General features: G+C 42.7%; 1 protein-coding gene and 1 long non-coding RNA gene across 14 annotated transcripts; one reads left to right on the plus strand and one right to left on the minus strand.

The window, feature by feature from the left end:
* Positions 1 to 225: 225 nt before the first annotated feature.
* On the plus strand, positions 226 to 22,180 carry zgc:92664 (chromatin complexes subunit BAP18). Of its 13 annotated transcripts, none has more exons than XR_004211022.1 (7): positions 226 to 337; positions 7,785 to 7,879; positions 8,304 to 8,405; positions 8,790 to 9,013; positions 9,285 to 9,392; positions 11,686 to 11,847; positions 21,345 to 22,180. XR_004211022.1 is itself a non-coding variant. In XM_020491279.1 (6 exons), exons 1-6 carry the CDS (start codon positions 3,840 to 3,842, stop codon positions 21,383 to 21,385), a joined length of 591 nt encoding a protein of 196 aa, XP_020346868.1. In that variant the 5' UTR covers positions 3,509 to 3,839; the 3' UTR covers positions 21,386 to 22,180. The 13 variants fall into 13 exon arrangements, 5 of the variants coding, with proteins under 5 accessions (XP_020346868.1, XP_020346869.1, XP_020346870.1 ...); XR_004211020.1 differs by lacking the exon at positions 226 to 337 and adding an exon at positions 3,508 to 3,860; XR_004211023.1 differs by lacking the exon at positions 226 to 337 and adding an exon at positions 3,509 to 3,860 and having other exon boundaries at positions 9,288 to 9,392; positions 9,953 to 11,847.
* Positions 7,786 to 8,886, minus strand: LOC116375278 (uncharacterized). The gene is made up of 2 exons (XR_004211028.1): positions 8,770 to 8,886; positions 7,786 to 8,556 (listed from the first exon to the last, which is right to left on the minus strand). It is a non-coding gene; the product is annotated as an uncharacterized LOC116375278 (long non-coding RNA).
* Positions 22,181 to 22,401: the final 221 nt, after the last annotated feature.

The raw sequence follows: 22,401 nt of genomic DNA on the forward strand, positions 1-22,401 counted from the left end.
AATGAAATAATTATACATTTACGTCACGACTCACAATTAACAGGTCCGCGACCAGACCCATACTTTAAGGAACGCTGCTCTAGACTATAGCTTCCGTAGTGTTTGTATAGCAGTTCGTCTTCGCTCAACGATTTTTTTTATTTCTATAACTAGGCAAGTCAGTTAAGAACAAATTCTTATTTACAATGACGCCCTACCAAAAGGCCTCCTGCGGGGACGGGGGATGGGATTTTTTTTTAAAAATGAGACAAAACTCGACAAGACAAGAGAGACAACACTACATAAAGACAGACCTAAGACATCATATCAAGGCATCAACACGTGACAACAAAGCATGGTAACAGCATTAAACACGGTACAAACATTATTGGGCACGGACAACAGCACAATGGGCAAGAACGTAGAAAAAAACTATACAGCCACAGCTGCCAGTATAAGTTCTAAAACATTAACAAAACTTCCTTGCATCTGCTACACAAGCTAAGGCCTCAAACTGGTTTCAAACAAATACAACTGTCATTTGATACATTTCTACAGAGATTTTTGTTTTTTTTACCTGAGGGGAAGACAGGCACAGTGAATTAACAGGGTAGTTATCATTCCCAGTTCTGAAGACATTAGCTAGGAAATAATACAACTCTGGTGATTTAATTTGCGTAGATAAATAATAGCAAGGTGTTAATCATACAACAGCTACCATTCATTCAGACTCAGTATAGAACATTTACGTAAAAAGCCACTCTTCTTCTCCAGACAGTGTTTTGCTGTGTTGCAGAAGTAGCATGCCCAGTCCAGCAGGTGGTATTAGTGCACCATGGACTCCTTGCGCTTGTTCAGTTTGATCTGGCAGAAAGAGAGCTGCAACCAGCATGTAGATACCCACTGTGATGAAACAGCTATAGCCAACTTGGTTGTACAGGTCATAGATGATATGTGGAGGGTTTTGACTGCGAGGGAGAAAAATGGCGAGAAAATAAAAGAGTAGGGCTCTACCTCAACTTGTCTTTCTATGATTCCTCACAGGTTGGCATTTGTTGTAATGAATCTTGCCCTGGAGGCAGCTCTGCAGAGTGGTCACTAGCTGGCACAGCCAAAAAATTATAAAATCAGATTTGAAACATAACCACACTGCTAACCCTGACCTTAAATTAAAGGTTAGGGTTAGAATATTTTTATGCACAAACTTTTGTTTTAATAAATGTTTACTATAGAGCCAATTTTGATTGCTGCTGGCCAAGATTGCGGAAATTGCTCAGTTCTGCTACGGGTCAAGATTCATGACAATAAACGCCATCTGCTGATTCCTCACCTCTTGTCCTTTTCAACATTTTTGGTCCTCCCCTCTGACCTTCTCCAATGAGTTATGAGCAGGAGATGAGGAATCAATGAAAAACGAGCCCTCTTTTCTACATCCCCTACTGTATAGACATAGACTGACTCCTATTGGGGTCAGTAGCCTAGAGCTTTGGGCCAGTAACCGGAAGGTTGCCGGATCGAATCCGCCCTGAACAAGGCAGATAACCCACTGTTCCCCAGTAGGCCGTCATTGTAAATAAGAATTTGTTCTTAATTGACTTGCCGAGTTAAATTAAAAATATCCTCCCCTCCCTATGTTACATTACACCCATGTGCATGTCTCCATCTCGTGTGTGTGACATTTCTGAAGTTATTCTTCCACTGTGAGTCAGTGTGTGTGTGTGTGTGCACTCACTCGCTGTGCATGTCTTCCTCATTGAAAGGCACATCCTCTATCAGCACAGCAGAATGTGTGGTGAAGAAAATACCTAACATTGCCTAAGGAGAGAATCTGATTATTGCTAGGTTGCAAATGACTTACTGTGATGACATGACTATTCTAAAACAAACATGGATGTGATGAGCAGAACAAATAGCCTAAAGGGAAATTAAACCTCACAATGAGATTTCCTTTGATAACAAACACCTGTAACAGAGCTAAATCACTTCTATGCTCGCTTCAAGGCAAGCAACACTGAGGCATGCATGAGAGCGTCAGCTGTTCCGGACGACTGTGTGATCACGCTCTCCGTAGCCGACGTGAGTAAGACCTTTACACAGGTCAACATACACAAGGCTACAGCTCAGCGTTCAACACCAAAGTGCCCTCAAAGCTAATCACTAATCTAAGGACCATGGGACAAAACAACTCTCTCTGCAACTGAATTCTGAACTTTCTGAGGTAGATAACAACACATCTGCCACGCTGATCCTCAACACAGGGGTTCCTCAGGGGTGGGTGCTCAGTCCCATCCTGTACTCCCTGTTCACTCATGACTGCATGGCCAAACACAACTCCAACACCATCATCAAGTTTGCTGATGACACAACAGTGGTAGGCCTGATCACCGACAACGATGAGACAGCCTATAGGGAGGAGGTCAGAGACCTGGCCGTGTGGTGCCAGGACAACAACCTCTCCCTCAACGTGATCAAGACAAAGGAGATGATTGTGGACTACAGGAAAAAGAGGATCGAGCACGCCCCCATTCTCATCGACGGGGCTAAAGACCTTCAAGTTCCTTGGTGTCCACATCTCCAACAAACTATCATGGTCCAAACACACTAAGACAGTCATGAAGAGGGCACGACAAAACGTATTCCCCCTCAGGAGACTGAAAAGATTTGTCATGGGTCCTCAAATCCTCAAAAGATTCTACAGCTGCACCATCGAGAGCATTCCATCACTGCCTGGTATGGCAACTGCTCGGCCTCCGACCGCAAGGCACTACAGGGGGTTGTGCGTACTGCCCAGTACATCACTGGGGCCAAGCTTCCTGCCACCTAGGACTTCTATACCAGGCGGTGTCGGAGGATGGCCCTAAAAATTGCCAAAGACTGTTCTCTTTGCTACAGCACGGCCTAGGTACCAGAGCGCCAAGTCTAGGTCCAAAAGGCTTCTTAACAGATTCTACCCCCAAGCCATAAGACTCCTGAACAGCAAATCAAAGGGCTACCCATACCCCTTTTTTACACTGCTGCTACTATCTGTTTATTATCTATGCATAGTCACTTTAACTCTACCTACATGTATATATTACCTCAATTACCTTGACTAACCGATGCCCCCGCACACATTGACTCTGTACCGGTACCCCCTGTATATAGCCTCACTATTGTTATTTTACTTCTGCTGTTTAATTATTTGTTATTTTTATTTTCCATTTTTTACTTCACACTTATTTTTACTTAACTTCTCAAAGCCTTGTTGGTTAAGGGCTTGTAAGTGAGCATGTGACCAATTAAAATTTGATTTGTGGGAACACCTTCAAGACTGTTGGAAAAGCATTCCTCGTGTAGCTGGTTGGGAGAATACCAAGAGTGTGCAAAGCTGTCATCAAGGCAAAGAGTGGCTACTTTGAAGAATAAAAAATATATGTAACATGTTCGACCACACAATCCTGCACAGTAGGTGGTGGTATGCACAAACAAAATGTGCGTCGTGATACCAAAGAAGAATCACAAACACGTGGTGTGAATTTTGGACCAATCAGCATTTGGGATTTATTAGTGCACGTTAAATCTTGCGTTTGTCCACATTGGCATTTGTGTACGTCATTTATTTTTAGCTACACATTTCTGATTATTGCAACAAACAACAACAAAAGATCCGTTTTAACACAATTCACAGGCTCACTGAAAACAATTGAGGACTGCAGACAAAAATATAAATATTGTAAGACGTGGACGAAGTTGGTATTTGTATTAACAGCTGAGCCTGCAGTGCAAGCAGGCTAACTAACCTGAAGCGTAGCTAGCTAGCTTCTCTAAACGGCGTTATTCACAGGAAAATCTGCATCTGTTCAACAACTACAAAAATAAAAATGACTTCAGCCTCAACGAAGGTAGGTTATTCTCACGTTTTGATTTTAGCCGTATATTTTGCTGTTAGCTAGGTCCTGCACAAATCTAGCTCATGTTAGCTACCTAACGTCGTCAGCTAACAAGCGAATTCGAATGGCAGCCATGTAACCGCTATTTAAGGTCACATGGGTTATTTCAAAGATACATTTGCATTTTACGGTCTTTCCTATACCAGGCAACTCAACTTTTTGAAGGAGGAAAAAAAACATTATTCGTGTTATAATAAGTCAAGCACCCAGGACGTGGCTGAATGTTGTCAATGTCATCATGCATGAACTTTTCTCACTTCCATGTGTACTTACTTTGTATGGAAGCTACCACATGAAGGCGCTGTCTGCATGGAGCAAAACCCCTCATTAATGATCTCTTAAAATAAAGATTACGGCATTGCAACCGTACAAAACACCAATGCTGGATAAAATGGACTAATCCTGTTTTGATATTATTCCAACAAATCAATCTTTGTCACATGCGCCGAATACAAGTGTAGACCTTACCGTGAAAAGCTTACACGCCCTTAACCAACTGTGCAGTTCAAGAAGAGCTAAGAAAACAAACTAAAGTAACAACAAAACAATAACGAGGCAGTACCCCCTATATACAGGGGGTACCGGTACTGAGTCAGTGTGTGGGGGTTAGTTGAGGTCATTTGTACATGTAGGTAGGGGTGAAGTGACTATGCATAGATAAACAGTGAGTAGCAGCATTGTACAAAACAATTTGATTAATTGTTCAGTAGTTTTATGGCTTGGGGGTAGAAGCTGTTAAGGAGCTTTTTTGTTCTAGACTTGGTGCTCTGGTACCGCTTGACGTGCGGTGGCAGAGAAAAGTCTGTGACTGGAGTCTGACAATTTTATGGGCTTTCCTCTGACACCGCCTATTATATAGGTCCTGGATGTACTGGGTCATATGATGTACTGGGCCATATGCACTACCCTCTAGGGCATTGCGGTCAGATGACAAGCAGTTGCCATACCAGGCGGTGATGCAACCGGTCAGGATGCTCTCAATGGTGCAGCTGTAGAACCTTTTGACTATCTGGGGACTCATGCCAAATCTATTCAGTCGCCTGAGGGGGAAAAAGTTTTGTTGTTCCCTCTTCAAGACTGTCTTGGTGTGTTTGGACCAGAGGTCGACCGATTATGATTTTTCAACGCCAATACCGATTATTGGAGGACCAAAAAAGCCGATACCGATTAATCGGCCAATTTAAAAAATATGTATATATTTTTAAATTATAATTTAAATGTATTTGTAATGACAATTACAACAATACTGAATTAACACTTATTTTAATATAATACATCAATAAAATCAATTTAGCCTCACGTAGATAATGAAACATGTTCAATTTGGTTTAAATAATGCAAAAACAAAGTGTTGGAGAAGAACGTAAAAGTGCATAGTGTGTTACTGATGGTAGTTATTACTTATTTTCCACCATAATTTGCAAATAAATTCATAAAAATCCTACAATGTGATTTTCTGGATTTTTTTTCTCTCATTTTGTCTGTCATAGTTGAAGTGTACCTATGATGAAAATTACAGGCCTCATCTTTTTAAGTGGGAGAACTTGCACAATTGGTGGCTGACTAAATACTTTTTTGCCCCACTGTATGCTTGTATGCTCAGTCAGATTATATGCAACACAGGACACACTAGATAATATCTAGTAATATCATCAACCATGTGTAGTTAACTAGTGATTATGATTGATTGTTTTTTATAAGATAAGTTTAATGCTAGCTAACAACTTACCTTGGCTTACTGCATTTTTGTAACAGGCAGTCTCCTTGTGGAGTGCGACGAGAGAGGCAGGTCGTTTTTGTGTTGGACTAGTTAACTGTAAGGTTGCAAGATTGGATCCCCCGAGCTGACAAGGTTAACCCACCATTCCTAGGCCGTCATTGAAAATAAGAATGTGTTCTTAACTGACTTGCCTAGTCAAATAAAGATTAAATAAAGGTGTAATTTGTTTTTAAAAAATTGGCAAATCGGTGCCCAAAATACAGATTTCAGATTTGTTATGAAAACTTGAAATCGGCCATTCCGATTAATCAGTCGACCTCAAGTTTGGACCATGATAGTTCGTTGATGATGTGGACACCAAGGATCATGAAGGTTTTCCTTTTGTCCAGGGGGGAAAGGGCAGTGTGGAGTGCATTTGAAATTGCGTCATCTGTGGATCTGCTTGGGCGGTATGTGAATTAGAGTGGGTCTAGCGTATCCGGGAAGATGCTGTTGATGTGAGCCATGATCAGCCTTTCAAAGCACTTCATGGCTACATATGTGAGTGCCATGGGGCGGTAATCATTTAGGCAGGTAACCTTAGTCCCTGTGTCCAAGGAATCAATGGTTGTCTGCTTGAAACATGTAGGTATTGCAGACTCAGTCAGGGAGAGTTTGCAAATGTCAGTCTAGACACTTGACAGTTGGTCTGAGCATGGATTGAGTGCACATCCTGGTAATCCATCTGGCCCCATGGATTTGTGAATCTTGACCTGTTTTTAACGGTTTTGCACACATCGGCTACCGAGAGCGTTATCACACAGGTGCGCTCTGCATGCTTCAGTGTTGCTAGCCTCGACGCAAGGATAAGACATTTAGCTCGTCTGGTAGGCTCTGTCACTGGGCTGCTCGCGTCTGGGTTTCCCTTTGTAGTCCGTAAAAGTTTTCAACAAGGCATTGCCTTGTAATACAGTTGCTCATACAGTGCATTTGGGTTTCTTTACAGCCTTATTCTAAAATTGATGAAATAAAATCAATCTACACACAATAACCCATAATGACACAGCGTTAAATTAAAAAATTTTTTGCAAATTAATGTTTAAACACATTTTATTTACATAGGTAATCAGACCCTTAGCTATGAGACTCGAAATTGACCTCAGGTGCATCCTGTTTCCATTGATCATCCTTGGGATGTTTCTACAACTTGATTGATGTCCACCTGTGGTAAATTCAATTGATTGGACATGATTTGGAAAGGCACACACCTGTCTATATAAGATCCCACAGTTGACCGTGCATGTCAGAGAAGAAACCAAGCCATGAGTTCGAAGGAATTGTATGTGGATCTACCAGGCCTTTGTTAAGAGTGGCCAGGCGGAAGCCACTCTTCAGTAAAAGGCACAACAGCCCGCTTGGAGTTTGCCAAAAGGCACCTAAAGGACTCTCAGACCATGAGAAACTGGATTCGCTGATGATTGAACTATTATCCTGAATCCCAAGCGTCATGTCTGAAGGAGACCTGGCACCATCCCTACGGTGAATCACGGTGGTGGCAGCATCATGCTGTGGGGATGTTTCTCAGCGGCAGGGACTGGGAGACTAGTCGGGGTCGAGGGAAAGATTAACAGAGCAAAGTACAGAGAGATCCTTGATGAAAACCTGCTCAGGACCTCTGACTGGGGTGACGGTTCACCTTTCAACAGGACAACAACTCTAAGCACACAGCGAAGACGCAGAAGTGGCTTCTGGACAAGTCTCTGAATGTCCTTGAGTGAACCAGCCAGAGCCCGGACTTTAACCCAATCAAACATCTCTGGAGAGTCCTGAAAATAGCTGTGCAGCAACACTCACCATCCAACCTGACAGCGCTTGAGGGGATCTGCAAAGAAGAATGGGATAAACTCGACTACAGCTTGTAGCGTCAAACCCAAGAAGACTCTGCTGTAATCGCTGCCAAAGGTGCTTTAATAAAGTACTGTGTGAAGGGTCTGAATACGTATGTAAATATTATTACAAAATAAAATGTCTAATCCTGTCTTTGCTTTGTCATTATGGGGTATTGTGTGTACAATGAGGAATAAGGCTAACGTAACAATGTGGAAAGACCTTAGCTACTGTTTCAAATCAATACCTTTGAATTATTTTCTTATGTGTTTTCTGCTTTAATTTTCAAGGTTGGGGAGATCTTCTCAGCAGCAGGAGCTGCTTTCACCAAGTTAGGGGAGCTGACCATGCAACTGCACCCCGTAGCTGACTCCAGTCCCGCAGGGTGAGAATACACACACCAAGTTACAGATAGAGATAAATATCTGTATCGATTATGTAGAGTTGTAAAATCAGACTAAACTTGGAAGTCTACTGATCATGACTTTAATTTCTGGGCTTGTGTCACTTGTAGCACACTGTACACATTACAATGATATGTGCTCCATCTTGAATATCCACGCCAAGAGGTCATTCTGAGGAAACGCTGTTGCGTCATTATTACCAGAAAGCACTCGACACCCGCCCACGCCATGTCCACTCTCTTTTCGTCTCTGGCTGCGTTCAAGGACATCAATCGCTGATCACCAACTGACCAGACTAATCTACAAATTCATAATGTGTAGTTATTTAGGATGCTAGGTCATTTGTAGATCTGTGCAACTGCAATGTAGTCTAGTGGATCTGAAACGCCCTGTGTGTCGTTGCAGAGCTAAGTGGACGGACACTGAGATTGGGCAGCTGAGATCGGCCGTGGTGAGGTTTGGTGATGACCTGAACTCTCTCAGCGCTGTCATCAAGGAACGCACCGTGTAAGGACCCCCCCCGGTCTCTTTTCATTCCTAATGGCCCTCTATCATTGTAGTCCTTCACCCGGTCTTGGTCTCTTACCCCTTGTATCTCTCTACTTCGCTCCATTCGCGTCTGGGTGACGTGTCCAATGAGATGTTTTCAGAGGTAGCTCTAAAGCAATAGGAAGATAGTCTATCAGTGACACAAGCCCTGATAAGCTAAACCATCACTAGATCTAAAATATCGCATTCAGATCTATTTACCCACACATGCATTGTACTATCCACCTGCTAGTGCTAAAGATCTATCAATTCATGATGGTTTAATTAAAAATATATATTTGACAGGTTACTGGTTTAATCACCACCGCTAACCTCATCCTACCTTGTCTCCTCTTTCCAAAGGGTCCAGATTAAAAGTACAGTGAAGAGGAAGCTCTATGACGAGACTGGGATGCCCATTTCCACCGACTCCCCAAAAAAGACCGCCAAGAAGACTGCTGTTACCATGGCCACCAAGGCAACCCCAACTGTCATTGCTGTGCCGACCTCACAGGTTGTCATGAAGGCAGGTGTCCAGGGAAATGTGACTCTGGCCATTCCCACCATGAAGAAACAGAAGTCTGCAGGTGAGTGGGGATGGATGGATGAAGGAAGGAATCAATCAATACAGTTTGTAGTTGCCATCTTGGCAATGATTTCTAATCAGTCCCACCTTCAGCCTTTTTTTTTTTTACCTCAATATTGAAATGATTATTTTTCAACAAAAATATGTGCAATGCAATTAGAAAAGTCCTTGCAGATCAAATTGAATAGTTTAACTGTGAATATTTAGTCTGTCTATATTTCAAACAATGGGATAAAGAAAAATGCTTATCTCTTCCTGCCTGTGTGTTCCAGCAGATGTGACTCTGAGTGCTCTGAATGACTCTGACGTCAACTCTGACCTGGTAGACATAGAGGGACTGGGAGAGGGATCCAACTCCAAGAAACTCAACTTCGATCAGGGTGAGAGAGAACGGGCTTATTTTGACTACTATCTAGTGATAATGCACAGCCTTTGCTATTGCCCAAATGAGGGGAAACCAATAATTACTGGTCTTCAAGGCAGGAATCAAGAACTCTCCGGGAAGAAGAAAGGTGGGGGTGTATGTTTCATGATCAAACACTCATGGTGTGATTGTGATTAACATACAGAAACTAAAGTCCTTTTGTTCACCCGACCTAGAATACTACAACCGTATTACCTCCCAAGAGAATTGTCTTCTGTCATAATCACAGCCCTGTATATTCCCCCTCAAGCTGACGCCACAATGGTTCTAAAAGAACTACACTGGACTTTATGCAAACTGGAAACTATATTTATTGTAACTGGTGATTTTAACAAAGCAAATTTGAGGAAAACGCTACCCAAGTTTGACCAACACATTGCCCATTGACTGTAGTATTTGCGCTGGTAAAACATTGGACCACTGTCACTCAACTTTTCGAAATGCCTACAAGACCCTCCCCCACACATTCTTCGGCAAATCTGATCACGACTCCATTTTGCTCCTCCCTTCCTATAGGTAGAAACTCAAGCAAGAAGTACCCGTGTTAAGGTCTATTCAACACTGGTCTATTCAACAATCGGAATCCATGCTTCAAGATTGTTTTGATCACGCGGACTAGGATATGTTCCGGGTAGCCTCTGAGAATAACATTGACGGATACACGGATCACCATGACGGAGTTCATCAGGAAGTGTATAGGAGATATTGTACCCACTGTGACTTAAAACCTACCCAAAACAGAAAATGGATGGATGGCAGCATTCGCACAGAACTGAAAGTGCGAACCACAGCATTTAACCATGGCAAGTGACTGGGAAAATGGCCGAATACAAACAGTGTAGTTATTCCATCTGTAAGGCAAACAGGCAAGACGTCAGTACAGAGACAAAGTGGAGTCGCAATTCAACGGCTCAGAAATGAGACGTACAGTTGAAGTCAGAAGTTTACATACACTTAGGTTGGACTCATTACAGCTCATTTATCAACCACTCCACAAAATTCTTGTTAACAAACTATAGTTTTGACAAGTCGGTTAGGACATCTACTTTGTGCATGACAAGTAATTTTTCCAACTATTGTTTAGACAGATTATTTCACTTAATTCACTGTATCACAATTCCAGTGGGTCAGAAGTTTACATACACTAAGTTGACTGCCTTTAAACACTTTGGAAAATTCCCAAAAATGTCATGGCTTTAGAAGCTTCTGATAGACTAATTGACATCATTTGAGTCAATTGGAGATGTACCTGTGGATGTATTTGTGAAGATGCGGGAGACAACAGGTACAAAATCTATATCCACAGTAAAACGAGTCCTATATCGACATAACCTGAAAGGCCGCTCAGCAAGGAAGAAGCCATTGCTCCAAAACCACCATTAAAAAAGCCATACTACGGTTTGCAACTGCACATGGGGACAAAGATCGTACTTTTTGGAGAAATGTCATCTGGTCTGATGAAACAAAAACAGAATGGTTTGGCCATATTGACCATTGTTATGTTTTGGAGGAAAAAGGGGGATGCTTGCAAACTGAAGAACACCATCCCAACTGTGAAGCACTGGGGTGGCAGCATCATGTTGTGGGGGTGCTTTGCTGCAGGGGGGACTGGTGCACTTCACAAAATAGATGGCCTCATGAGGAAGTTAAATTATGTGGATATATTGAAGCAACATCTCAAGAGTCAGGAAGTTAAAGCTTGGTTGCAAAGGGGTCTTCCAAATGGACAATGACCCCAAGCATACTTCCAAAGTTGTGGCAAAATGGCTTAAGGACAACAAAGTCCAGGTATTGGAGTGGCATCACAAAGCCCTGACCTCAGTCCTATAGAACATTTGTGGGCAGAACTGGAAAAGTGTGTGCTAGCAAGGAGGCCTACAAACCTGACTCAGTTACACCAGCTCTGTCAGGAGGAATGGGCCAACATTCTCCCAAATTATTGTGGGAAGCTTGTGGAAGGCTACCTGGAATGTTTGACCCAAGTTAAACAATTTAAGGGCAATGCTACCAAAAACTAATTGAGGGTATATAAACGTATGACCCACTGGGAAGGTGATGAAAGAAATAAAAGCTGAAATGAATTCTGAATTCTATTATTCTGACATTTCACATTCTTAAAATAAAGTGGTGATCCTAACTGACCTAAAACAGAGTTTTTACTAGGATTACATGTCAGGAATTGTGAAACTGAGTTTAAATGTATTTGGCCAAGGTGTATGTAAACTTCCGACTTCAACTGTATGTGGCAGGGTCTACAGACAATCACGGACTACAAAGGAAAAACCAGCCATGTCGCGGACATCGTCTTGTTTCCGGACAAGCTAAACACCTTCGCCCGTTTTGAGGATAATACAGTGCCACCGACACGGCCCGTTACCAAGGACTGTGGCCTCTTCTTCTCCGTGGCCGACGTGAGTAAGACATTTTAAGCGTGTTAACCCTCGCAAGGCTGCCGCCCCAGACGGCATCCCTAGCCGCGTCCTCAGAGCTCGCACAGACCAGCTGGCTGGAGTGTTTATACTAGTGATACACCAATGACATTTTTGGTCGATATCAATATCCAATATTTTCCTTGCCAAAAAAAACCCAATACCGATTATTTACAATTTGTGGCCTTTTAAGCATTCTAGTACAGTTAACTATTGTAACTTTAATGGGTTACAGAGTTAATGTTTAAGTTAATTCATTGAGCTGTATCTAAAGATATTTTCTTTCCAGTTTACATATGTAATTGTATTAGAATTTGTGTGTTTGAGATTGAGAGAACTACATACATATTTTTGTTGTATTGGATTACGCTTTTACTGCAAGTTCCAGAATGCCTTGCGACAGGAAGTAGAGAGAACGCGCAAGTTATGTACAAGTGATTATCCTGACTTTCGCTAGCAACTTTCTGTTATTGTTTTGTAGAATCTAATGTTAAATTTAGCGCAAACAAGTAGTATTACTAAAAGAAGCTTTCATTTCAAACCCGACGTCCCGAGTCATTACTTTGAAGATAGTTATTCTATATTTTGGTGCCGAAACCCGGGAAAAGTATGAGCTGCGACAAAGATTGTAGGGATGAAGCGGCTGAGGAGGAAAGTCGGCATGAAGCAGAAAGAATGAGACGAAAGCGGGGTACCATTTCGAGGTGCCACAACACGGATTTTGAATCAGATTGATGTGGAAATAACCCAGTCAAATTTGGATACCGATCACTTGAGTACATTGTTGAAATTGCTATCAGCTAAGGAGGGCAGCTTGTTTGAACTTGATCGTGGAATTGAACAGTTAACGCTACTGGAAGTAGAGATTGCATGCACGGAGGATTACAAAGAGCGCGTTATCATGCTGAAGAGCCGTGCACAACGAGTGATAAAGAAAAAACAGGACCTCAATCCACTACCAGCTTGGGTGGGTGACGCTAACTCAAACGGATCAGAGACAATCAGTAAGGCTACCAAAGTTGATTATTGAGAAATACTATGGAGATGTCAGTATGTGGCAGGAGTTTGAGCCCGCTATTCACAACAATGATTCACTGTGTAATAAAGAGAAGTTTATACCTATCTCACTGGACCAGCTGCAAAGGCAGTAGCAGGACTGATGCTAACAGACAGTAACTATGATGATGCAATCGCTCTGCTCAAGAGCAGATTTGGAAGGAACGCTCTTGTGATTAGTGCTCACATGTCAAAGTTGCTGAATCTCACTCCTGTGAAGAAATCCTGACCTAAAATGCATTGAGGCAGCTATAAAATTAATGTGAAATTCAGATTAGGAGCTTGGAATCACTGGGTGTAGTGTCAGAGACCTATGGAAGGCTACTATGCCCAATCTTACTGCAGATGATTCCAGAGGACATAGCTCTTGAATATAGTCGTCAGAGGGGAGTAGATGATGAATGGAAAGTGGCTGAGATCGTCAGTTTCCTACAGAAGGAGGTTCAGAGCAGGGAGAGAGCACTACAAATGACAAGATCATGCACACATGACCAACAGAAAGAGGGCAAACCATGGAACAAGTCATGCTCCTCCGATGAAATAAACAAAAAGACCCAACATGCCATCTGCTGCGGCAATGCACACAGCCAGCCAGAAGGAACAAAACTGTCTATTCTGTGACAGTGCAGAACACAAATCAGAAAACTGCCCTGACCACAATATTGCTACACGAAAAGAGAAACTAAAGAAACTGGGAAGATGCTTTGTATGTTTAGGACAGAAACACATAGCAAAGTTCTGTAAAGTCAAAGATGTGTCATGTGGAAGCAGACATCACATTGCTGTGTGTACCGGTAAGAGGAGTGAGGTGCCACCCCCTACTGTTTCTGCAGATGCTGTTGTTTCCTCAGTTATTCCCCATTCAGTGAATATGAAACCAGATGGACAGAACTCTGTTGCTACAAATGGCAAAGGCATGGGTAGAAGGCCCATCGGGCAGGAAGATGGGGGCAGTCAGAAGCTTCATACATGAAAACCTTGAAGGGCTTGAAGCTACCAGTAATCAGGCGAGGCACTCACTCACTCATCACACGTTTGGCTCCAGCAACGTCCCAACGCAACACAGTGAAAGTAATATTGGAGTATGTCTGGAAGAAACGGCAGAAGAGAGGCAATTGAAACCCTACAAGTGTACACAGCTGTGATGAAGGTTCCTGGTGAACAGATTCAACATGAGCTCAATAGAAAGGGACTGCAGCTCGCAGACTTTCCAGGAGATGAATGATCCTGAACTCTCTGTCCTGATAGGAGCAGACTACTACTAGCAGATAGTATCAGGCAGAGTGCAGCGACTGACTGAGGCGCTGGTTGCTTTAGAGAGCACCTTTGGTTGGTTGGTGCAGGGACCAGTGTCCATGTCAAGTGTTGCCGAGGCAACATGATGTTCATCCCGCTTGAAGACACACTAGTCTCCAAACAACTGCATGCATTCTGGGTCTGGATATTATAAGCGAGAAAACCCAGAGGGAAACGAGGCGCAACAGAGGTTTGAGGAAAAGACCACCTTCAAAGATGGACGATATCACGCTGAGTTGCCATGGAAACAAGAAATGCCAGAACTCCAAGACAACTATAGAATTGCCAAGAAACGGTTTGAAGGTCTGAAGAAAAGCCTGAAGAAGGATGTGACGTTGTACAGCAGATACAATGAAGTAGTAGAAAACTACTTACAACAGGATATGGCAGAGGATGTTCCCAAGGACAACACATCAAGCGCAGACAACGTAAAATACTACTTACCTCACTATGCAGTACTCCGACAAGATAAGGTGACGACAAAACAGAGTGGTGTTTGATTCCTCGTCCCATGAAGATGGCTGTCCATCCCTCAATGACTGTACTCACAGGACCTAACCTGAATCCGGATCTGCTCAGCGTTCTGATAAAGTTCAGACTACATGAGATCGCATTCATGGCAGACATCAAGAAGGCTTTCCTGAGAGAGACGCCGTGAGATTCCTATGGCTCACAGGCCCACCAAGGGGAGAAAATTAAGAGGAGCTGCGTGTGCTGAGGATGCAAAGTGGTATTTGGAGCTTCCCCAAATCCATTCTTGCTGGCAGCTACAATCAGGAAGCACCTGAAACCATATGAAACAGAACATCCATAAGTTGTAGAGATATTGAGCGAATCACTATGTAGATGACTTCATTGCAAGTTCACGCAATGTTGAAGAGGTTTACCTTGTCACAACCACTGCAAAGTGAATGCTGTCGATTGCAGGCATGGACCTCTGCAAGTGGATGACCAACTCTCCTGAACTGAAAACAAAATGGGAGAAGAGTACAACAACTGACCACCCGTTGACGCTAGAAACAAGTAGTGCTGAAGGTTTTAGGTTTAGTATGGAGACCGGAAACCGATGACTTTGTTTGACCTCAGGCCGCTACTGAGCATTCTAAAGAAAAGGGAAAACATGTGTTCTGCAGTTGTCTGCACGTATGTTCGACCCTCTTGGTTTTCTGACCCCCTTCACCACCAGGATCAAATGCATGTTCCAGGAAATGTGGGAGGGGGGGATGAAGAATTACCACCTGATCTGACACGAGAATGGCAACAGTGGTGTCCAGACCTACCCCAGTTACACCAGCTCGCCATACCAAGTTGGTACAGAACAGACATTCAGCCACAGAACAGCCACACCCTGAAACTACACGTGTTCTGTGATGCAAGTGAAAGGGCTTACGGTGCAGTAGCTTACTTGCAAGGTGAATCACAAGACAGGGAAACAACGACAAGTCTAGTTGCATCCAAGTCCAGGGTAGCCCCACTCAAGAAAATGACGCTGCCACGCCTGGAGATCATGGGAGCTGTGATTGGAGCGAGACTAGCAAACAACCTGATGACCACACTGAAAATGGAAGAAAAAACGATCAAAATGTGGACAGACTCGATGATTGTGCTGCATTGGATTTGCAGCTCAGCTCAGAAATGGAAACCGTTTGTCGAACAGAGTGACAGAGATCCAGTCCTTAAACAATCCAGAGTCATTGTCACATATTGAAGGGAAAACTAATCCAGCCGACCTCCCTACAAGATGAAACTGTTTGAAACTTGACACAGAGCCAGCTATGGTGGAATGGACCCATAATTCTGATATCACCCAATCAGACTGATGATAACAAGGTTCCAGAAGAGGTAAATACAGAACTCAAGTCCAGTCGCCAGGTTACTGTACAACTCGCAGCAAACAGCACAGACATCACTGAACCTGTGTTGGAGCTTGAAAGGTACAGCAAACTGAAAAGAGTGTTCAGAGTCACCTCCTGGATAAAGAGATTCATAGCCAATGCTCGTACAAACAAAGATGCAAGGTGAACTGACTGCTGATGAACTGTTCGATGCAGAAAATTACTGGATCAAGGTAACACGACAACAGAGTTTCGGACAGGCGATCAAACTACTGAAGGCAGGAAAAAGCCTAAATAATGACTGTAAAATCAGAGAACTGAAACCGTTCTTGGACGAACACAAACTACTCAGTGTAGGAGGAAGACTGCAACAGTCCAACTTCACATTCAGAGAGCAGCACCCATGGGTTCTGCCCAACAAGTACAGATACTCAGAAATGCTGATACAGTACCACCATTAGAAGCTGATGCATTCTGGAGCAAGAGGCACTCAAGTACAAATCAGAGAGCGATACTGGATCTTGCATGCTAGGCAGCTAGTTAAGAGCACAGTGGCAAGATGTATAGTGTGCAAGGGTTTCAATGCATGAGCCGCACAGCAGGTCACTGCGCCTTTACCAAAAGACAATAACTGAATCCCCAACATTCGAAGTCACAGGTGTGGATTTTGCAGGACCGTTCTGTGAAAGAAAATGGTTATGTGAAGAAGTCCTACATTGCACTGTTCACTTGTGCTGTAACCAGAGCAGTGTATTTGGAACTGGTCTCAGATCAGTCAGAGACATTCCTGTTAGCTCTAAAAAGATGAATCACAAGGAGAGGATTATGCAAGGTAACTACTCCGACTATGCAAAAACGTTCAAGAGAGCTGATCAGGGCTTGAAAGAGCTGTGGAAAGCAATCGAAGAGCCCCAACTCTTGGCGTTCTTCTCAGAAATGGAAAATCACCTGGAGATTCATCGCCGAGCGAGCAGCCTGGTGGGGCGGATTCTGGGAAAGACTCGTCAGGTCAGTGAAAACATCCCTGAGAAAGGTTCTTGGGAGAGCTTCACTCAACTTTGAAGAGATATGCACAGTCCTGACAGAGGTTGAAGCTATCCTAAATTCTATGCCTCTGACCTTCTTGCACAATGAAGTGGATGAACCACAACCCCTGACCCCAGCACACTTCCTGATGGGTAAAATACTAACCTCTTTGACGCCCAAGCCATTTCCAGCTGACACTCAGCACCCAACACTAAACAAAGGAGGAAATGACACGCAGATGGAAGTACAGGCAGAGACTTGTGACCAGCTTCTGGAACAGTTGGCGAAGAGATGACTTGCTGGATCTAAAGTCGGCACACCGCTGTGACGCACCACAGCCTACCCCACTGAAAGTGGGTGACGACATACTCATTGGAGAAGATGATACATCCAGACAAACCTGAACACAAGGAAAGATTGAGGAACTGTTTCCAGGCCGAGATGGCCTAGTTAGGTCATGTTCAGTTCGTACTGCTTCAGGGACTTTGTTGAGCCCTATTCAGTTGATATACTGCCTAGAGATTTAGATGAACACAGTTGGTCATCGGGGGGGATGTTCTAACTTTAATGGGTTACAGAGTTAATGTTTAAGTTAATTCATTGAGCTGTATCTAAAGATATTTTCTTATACATATGTAATTGTATTAGAATGTGTGTTGGAGATTGAGACCACTACATACATATTTTTGTGGTATTGGTTTACGCTTTGACTGCATGTTCCAGAATGCCTTGCGACAGGAAGTAGAGAGATTGTGCCAGTTATGTACAAGTGATTATCCTGACTTTCGCTAGCAACTTTCTTTTATTGTTATGTAGAATCTAAAGTTGTTTAATGTAACACGAACAAGTAGTATTACTAAAAGAAGCTTTCATTTCAAACCCGACGTCCCAAGTCATTACTTTGAAGATAGTTATAGAATAACTATTTAACACACATACATGGACGCAGCGGTCTAAGGCACTGCATCTCAGTGCAAGAGGCGTCACTACAGTCCCTGGTTCGAATCCAGGCTGTATCACATCCGGCCGTGATTGGGAGTCCCATAGTGCGGCGCACAATTGCCAGCGTCGTCATTGTAAATAAGAATTTCTTAACTGGCTTGCCTAGTTAAATAAAAGTTACATGCACACCACACTGACCAAAAAGTTATTTTGTTGGCATTTACGTATATCCCCATTACCAGTAAAACATAATCGAAACCTATTTCTTTCACTTACTTGCCCTGCTTTTGTTTAGTCGTTTCATTCTCAACCAGCATTTCTATGGACTGCCGTTTGGGTCTTTGCGTGTCAAAAAAGATATGACATCGGTTTCAGTAGCTAGATGTTGGTTAATGGTGGCTGGATATCGATGTGAAGCTAGCAACAATAAGGATTAGCCACAATAGTGGACTTTGCGGTTAGCGTTAGTATAATTATGCCATACTTGTATTCATTTGCATTACTGTCAATTGCTTTTATTTTGAAGACAAACCTCAAATTCCACTAATGTGGCTAGCGTCACAACACACCCCGGTGCGGTCGAGCCTCACTAGCCAAATGAAGCTAGCTGGCTGCTTATAACGTTAGTTTTGGGCAACAGGGTTAAGTTGCGGACTAGCTATTTATTTTCATGAACAGAAGTTCGATTTAAATAGGTGAACAACAAGTGGCAACCTAGCTAATACTTACAAGGATTCCTAAATCATTGCTAAGAATAATGAAACATTGTTTTCAGGCTGGTTGTATTGGTGCTAGCTACCCCAGAAGTTGCGATTGAACAAATTATGCTTTGTTACCAACGCGGTATTGTAAACCCATCATTCGCGGCCGGTATTTGATTGTTTGGAGACTTTTGTACAGCTTTGACAGTGCTAGTCTTTTGACACGCAAAAACCCAAACGGCGTTCCATAGTATGTATGTCGTGACGTTATTACCGCATAACTCCAGTAGGGCAACATCTGAAAAATTGGCGTGCTTGGTAGTGTGTACCGGTGCTCGACCAGTCGGCGAAAGCCAACATCACCCACGACAGAGAACGGTTGATTGTCAAGGGCAATGAATTCCATTATCTTGGCTTTATTTATTTCACCTTTATTTAACCAGGTAGGCTAGTTGAGAACAAGTTCTCATTTGCAACTGTGACCTGGCCAAGATAAAGCATAGCAATTCGACACATACAACAACACAGAGTTACACATGGAAGAAACAAAAGTCAATAATACAGTAGAAAATAAACGTGTGTATATATATATATATATATATATATATATATTTACTTCTGCACCATGGCCTATTTATTGCCTTAACTCCCTTATACTCACTATATATATATATATATATATATATAGTGAGTATAAGTGAGTTAAGGCAATAAATAGGCCATGGTGCAGAAGTAATTACAATATAGCAATTAAACACTGGAATGGTAGATGTGCAAGTAGAGATACTGGGGTGCAAAGGAGCAAGATAAATAAATACTGTATGGGGATGAGGTAGGTAGATGGATTTCACCTTGGAGTTGCCTCGCTGAAAATGTCTTACTCTTTCAAATGACTGCTCGATCCACACAGCAGACATTGTGAGCTAGTTTAGGAATGCTGTGTTGCACGTATAGCGGCAAATTTTACGTGGCGTCATTACATGTACCTACGTTATATAGGTATGCACATCAGCTTTGCACATCGGCCGATTTCCGATATGATCACCGTTTATTTTTCATTTTGATTGTGCATCCCTAGTGTTTACGGACAATTTCAATCACTCCCTATCCCATTCTGTCCCCACTTGCTTCAAGATGTCCACCATTGTTCCCGTACCCAAAAAAAGCAAAGCTAACTTAGTAATTTAGTTATCGCACCATAGCACTCACTTGTCATCATGAAGTGCTTTGAGGCTAGTTCAGGATCATATCACCTCTACCTTACCTGACACCCTAGAACAACTTCAATTTGTTTACCACCCCAATAGATCCAGACGATGCAATCGCACTGCACACTGCCCTATCCCATCTGAACAAGAGGAATTCCTATGTAAGAATGCTGTTCATTGACTATAACTCAGCATTCAACACCATAGTAAACCTCCACGCTTATCATTAAGCTCGGGCCCTGACGGGCTGCCCCCAGGTGGTGATGGTAGGAAACACCTCTGGAAAGCTTCAAGTTCCTCGGCGTACACATCACTGACTATCTGAAATGGTCCACCCAGACGGACAATGTAGTGAAGGCGCAACAGCGCCTCTTCAACCTCGGGAGGCTGAAGAAAGTTTGGCTTGGCCCCTAAAACCATCAAACTTTAAGATGCACAATTGAGAGCATCCTGTCAAGCTGTATTACGACCTGGTATGGCAACTGCACCGCTCTCCAGAGGGTGGTGCGGCCTGTCCAACGCATCACCGGGTGCAAACTACCTGCCCTCCAGGACACCTACAGTACCCGATGTCACAGGAAGGCCAAAAAGATCATCAAGGACATCAACCACCCGAGCTACTGCATGTTCACCCCGCTATCATCCAGAAGGCGAGGTCAGTACAGGTGCATCAAAGCTGGGACCAAGACAGAAGCAGATTTTCAACCTTAAGGCCATCCGACTGTTAAATAGCCATCACTAGCCGGCTTCCACCCGGTTACACAGCCCTGCACCTTAGAGGCTGCTGCCCTATACATAGACTTGGAATCCACTAGCCACTTTAATGGGACACATGTCAATTTAATATTTAAATACTGCTTTACTCATCTCATGTATATACTGTTATATTCTACTGTATTTTAGTCAATGCCACTGACATTGCCCAATCTAATATTTATATTTCTTAATTACATTTTACTTTTAGATGTGTGTATTGTGATTCGTTTTTAGATACTACTGCACTGCCGGAGTTAGGAACACAAGCATTTTGCTACACCCACAATAACATCTGCTAAATGTGTGACCAATAAAATTGGATTTGAAGCTATTACTATATGAGGGGCAGCATATGTAGCTTAGCAGTTAAGAGTGTTGGGCCAATAACTGAAAGGTTGCTGGTTCGAATTCCAAAGCCCACTAGGTGGGGGAAAAAATATTTCTGTCCCTGTGAGGAAGGTACTTTAAATGAAGTGTCTGCTAAATTAAAAACCGCATAGGAAAAGTCCAAATAAACATGCCATAAATTGATCAAGAAGATATACCTTAGATCTTGCAGAAAATATACTATAACTGAGTTTGTGGAAAGTCAGTTCTATAATCTTGCCAGAAAGATCCACAATTTTTTCCCAACTAAAATGTTTTTCTTTGCTCCTCAGACAACCTGAACCTCGACTCCAGCTTCATTCTGAACTCGTGACCTGCCGCTCCTCTCGTTGACCAATATGTTTTCATTAGCACCCTATTTCCTACATAGTGCACTACTTTTGACTGGAGCCTTATGGACCCTGGTCAAATGTAATCCACTAAATAGGGATTAGAGTGCAATTTGAGACGCAGCCCCCGACATCTCTATGGACAACAGCCGAGATCCTTCAGATTTGATTTGCCGGATCTCTATGGTTGCATCTGAAATGGCACCTTATTCCCCGTTTTTTTTTTTGCCAAGGCCTATGAGGGGTGCAAATTTCTCTTGCATGAGGAATGTGTTGGATGTAAATAATGGTATTTTTATTTATTCATACATGATTGATTTGTACTACACAAAAAGCTAATGTGCAGAGCTGCATGGCCAATGACTACAGTGTGTAGATTTTGCCATCTTGGTTTATGTCAACTATATGTGGGGTAGGTGGCCCTGCAAATTCCCATTTGACAATGCTGCAACTGCAAACTGTTGTTTCCGGAATCATGTACTTGTGAACCCAGTGTTGAGCTCACCAGCAAATTAAACTGGTATTTGAAAAGCATACTGGATAATATAGATGAACACAATTGTATCAAAGGACAGGAATTAGTTTAGTGCTGTTTTCGGTTTGAAACAGTGGATTATTTTATTGTTCAAAACATGACCCATGTAGTTTTGGGGGGAAATATTTCTCGGTAAGTTACTGACAAACATTTGTAGTTTTATATAGAGGCTTACTCTAAGGACAATCAAATGACCTGTGCGATTTGCTGAATTATGTTGAATAAATTACCAACTAGAATTTTACTTTCAGGAGTCATGTCACTCAATGTGTAGTCTTCATTGAAATGAGATTTTATACAATTGAAACACTGGTGGGCACAGTAAGTGTAAAAACCAAATAAAAACCAAATAGGTACAGTGATGTTTTAGTGTCAGCCATATGTGTATGGCTCACACCCCTGGAGCAAATTAGGATTAAGTGCCTTTGCACTAGGGCACAGAGATTTTTCACCTTGTTGGTTTAG

This window comes from Oncorhynchus kisutch, linkage group LG9 (assembly GCF_002021735.2).
Source record: "Oncorhynchus kisutch isolate 150728-3 linkage group LG9, Okis_V2, whole genome shotgun sequence".
Taxonomy (NCBI): domain Eukaryota; kingdom Metazoa; phylum Chordata; class Actinopteri; order Salmoniformes; family Salmonidae; genus Oncorhynchus; species Oncorhynchus kisutch.